Genomic DNA, 2,500 nt, shown 5'->3' on the forward strand with positions numbered 1-2,500 from the left:
AAAAAAAAAAAAAAAAAAAAAAAAAAAAGAGAAGAGAGAGAGAGAGAGAGAAACTATAACCATTGCATTGTCCGTCATCATGACTTTCCGTTCAAATTTATTTGTCATTCGTGTTCGAGCTGTTCGAGCTGTCAAATGATGATAGGCCATTGAAAAAATATAAGACCACTTATCCTTGGCTTTATCATATGGCAGAACCCACAAAAAGAACAATTGGATAGATTCCCACACTCAATAGATATAATCAAGAGTTTAAAATCGCCTTATACGATGTGTTTTTGTTTTCTCTAATCTGTCGATCCTATTTACATCGATGCTTTTCTCTCCATCTATTACTTACTACATGACACATATATTTATAGATTCTGAAGGCTTTAAGATACGATTCAGTTCTTTTATAACTTCTATAGTATTTCTTACGCAATATTCTTTTGTTTTTACTTGAACTAGATCCTATTAAAGTTTCTTTCGTCGTCTATTGTTTACTACACAACACAACACAAGACGAGAAAGAGGGCTATATACAGAAGCAACTATCTATTTTAGGCGAAACAACATGATTCTGTGATTTATTTAGGTCCTAAAAGATGATTCTGGGATGTCCGGGGTAGAGGAGGCCGAGGAAGAGGAGGAAGCGGGGAAGGAAGAGGAAGAAGAAGAGAGAGGAGGAGGAGGAGGTCAGGTTGAGGACGAGGAGGAAGAGGAACAAGTAAGAGAGGAAGGAGGAGGAGGAGGAGGAGGAGGCGTCGAAGGCGGCGGCGAGGAAGAGGAAGAGAGAGAAGAGGAACAGTGGACGTTTTTGGGCGCTGGTGCCCCTGTCGCGCTCCTCGAGGGGCGTGTTTGCTGCTCGAGTCATGCTGGCCTGCAAGCTGACCTGCGTCCTGCTCTTGGCCTTCGCGGCGGTGCAGAGCAGGTGAGTCGGGTTCGATATTCCAGTCATTTGGGAGCTTGGTTTGAGTCAGTCATGGGAAAATTTGGTAATTTTGTAGGACACATCTGTATCTCAAAACATGTAATAAATCGAAGGTAGGACAGGTTAGGTTTGAGTTTTTGGGTTTGGATGATACCCTGGTTTTGGAGATTTGTCTATGGAGGGTGTGTTGCTCTCAGTGACAAATAGTCTGCTTTTATAATGGCTTTTATCACTGCTAGGCAACATTAGCAATGATACAAGACCAGGTAATTTTTTACAGTACGAATACATTAAGTTTAATCCTCAATTTCATGTCACGATCGTTATTAAACTATCTAAATTGCCATGACTGGGTATGCCCTTCAGGAACTGCCCAGAGGGAGGGTTGCTTGGGGCTCTGTCCTCCAACATCCTGCTACAGACATTGTCTTCACCTTTGTATGCACGGTAAGAAAGAGCTGAAACTAAGGAGCAGTGAATGAACTTGGCCTGCGAGTAACGCTTTCCTTGATCTTTTCTTTCTTGTGGCATTACTGTTCATGTCTGCAGATTATTTCTTGTAGCAGTGACGACAACATTTTTGTCTTCAATAGGAATATCTTCAAATTGCCCTTGCTTAGTGCATCCATACTGTAAAGCTTAACTCAAGATCAGATAGGTGGGGAGATAAGGTTTTGCCGGGAAATTGTGAGCTTGAGTATTATTTATGCTTTCTTTGCTATGTTAGAGAAACCCCCCACCAGGAATGCGAAATCTTATGTTATCTGTCTTGCAAAATAGAGCCTAGAGAGCTCTGAAAGATTTACCTTCTGAATGATATCACAAGCAACAGAGGCCGAGGTAGACATTTCTCAGAGGATCAGATTTGTTTAGTTTTGCTTTGATTTTTTTTTCTTTTTTTTTCTTTCATGGTGGGTTTACATTGATAGGAGTTCATATGATACCAAAATGGATGGTTTGAAGAATGCAGATGTGTTAAGGAAAATTACCATAATTTTGTTTTTGAATAAGGCCAACCCATCACTGACTTGGCCTATAGTTTAGCATGCTTTTCATGTGCTGAGGTTGGCCTCAACTACCAAGTCAATTGTTCATCCAATTAAATCTGGTTGGCCTTTCAGTATTCAGCCAAATAATACCATGTCAGGGTGGCAGTGTACTATATTTGGAAGACGTGTGAAAGGTCAGTTGTGAAGATGCCAAAAATCCTGTAAAATCTATAAAGAAAAGTTTTGGTAACTTTTCAGTAGTAGCCACCTATCACCAACAAGATATATAATGGGTTGATAGATTGACGAGTATAGTCATTTTCATCCTTGAAAGGTACATTATGAACTGCAAATAAACAAGTTATTTGATATTTTAAATAGCTTAGTAAAAAGCAACATTATGAAGCAGTTACAGTGGCCTGTACATGTTTTGTTCAGGCAAAAGACAAAAGCTTTACACATTTATGCAGAAAAGTTAGAGCTTAGACAGATTCCTCATTTAACAATAAATCCCCAAAGAAGTCTCTAATGGCTATATACTTCATGGAGATAAATGTTCACTAGTAACATCTGGCATGTGAATTTTCAAAACATGCGA

The 2,500-nt window shown here is 39.4% G+C and overlaps 2 protein-coding genes across 6 annotated transcripts in view; both read left to right on the forward strand.

Annotated features, from left to right (window-relative positions):
* Positions 1-2,500, forward strand: part of LOC113814963 (secreted frizzled-related protein 5) — a 157,478-nt gene that overhangs the window by 77,231 nt on the left and 77,747 nt on the right. The window lies entirely within an intron of this gene.
* Positions 783-2,500, forward strand: part of LOC138867723 (thioredoxin domain-containing protein 11-like) — a gene marked incomplete at its 5' end in the record, with an annotated part of 12,879 nt that continues 11,161 nt past the window's right edge. Inside the window, 1 exon segment of the mRNA XM_070144310.1 lies at positions 783-913. Coding sequence (XP_070000411.1) covers positions 783-913 — 131 coding nt within the window.

The sequence above is a fragment of the Penaeus vannamei genome, chromosome 31 (assembly GCF_042767895.1).
Source record: "Penaeus vannamei isolate JL-2024 chromosome 31, ASM4276789v1, whole genome shotgun sequence".
Lineage (NCBI taxonomy): Eukaryota > Metazoa > Arthropoda > Malacostraca > Decapoda > Penaeidae > Penaeus > Penaeus vannamei.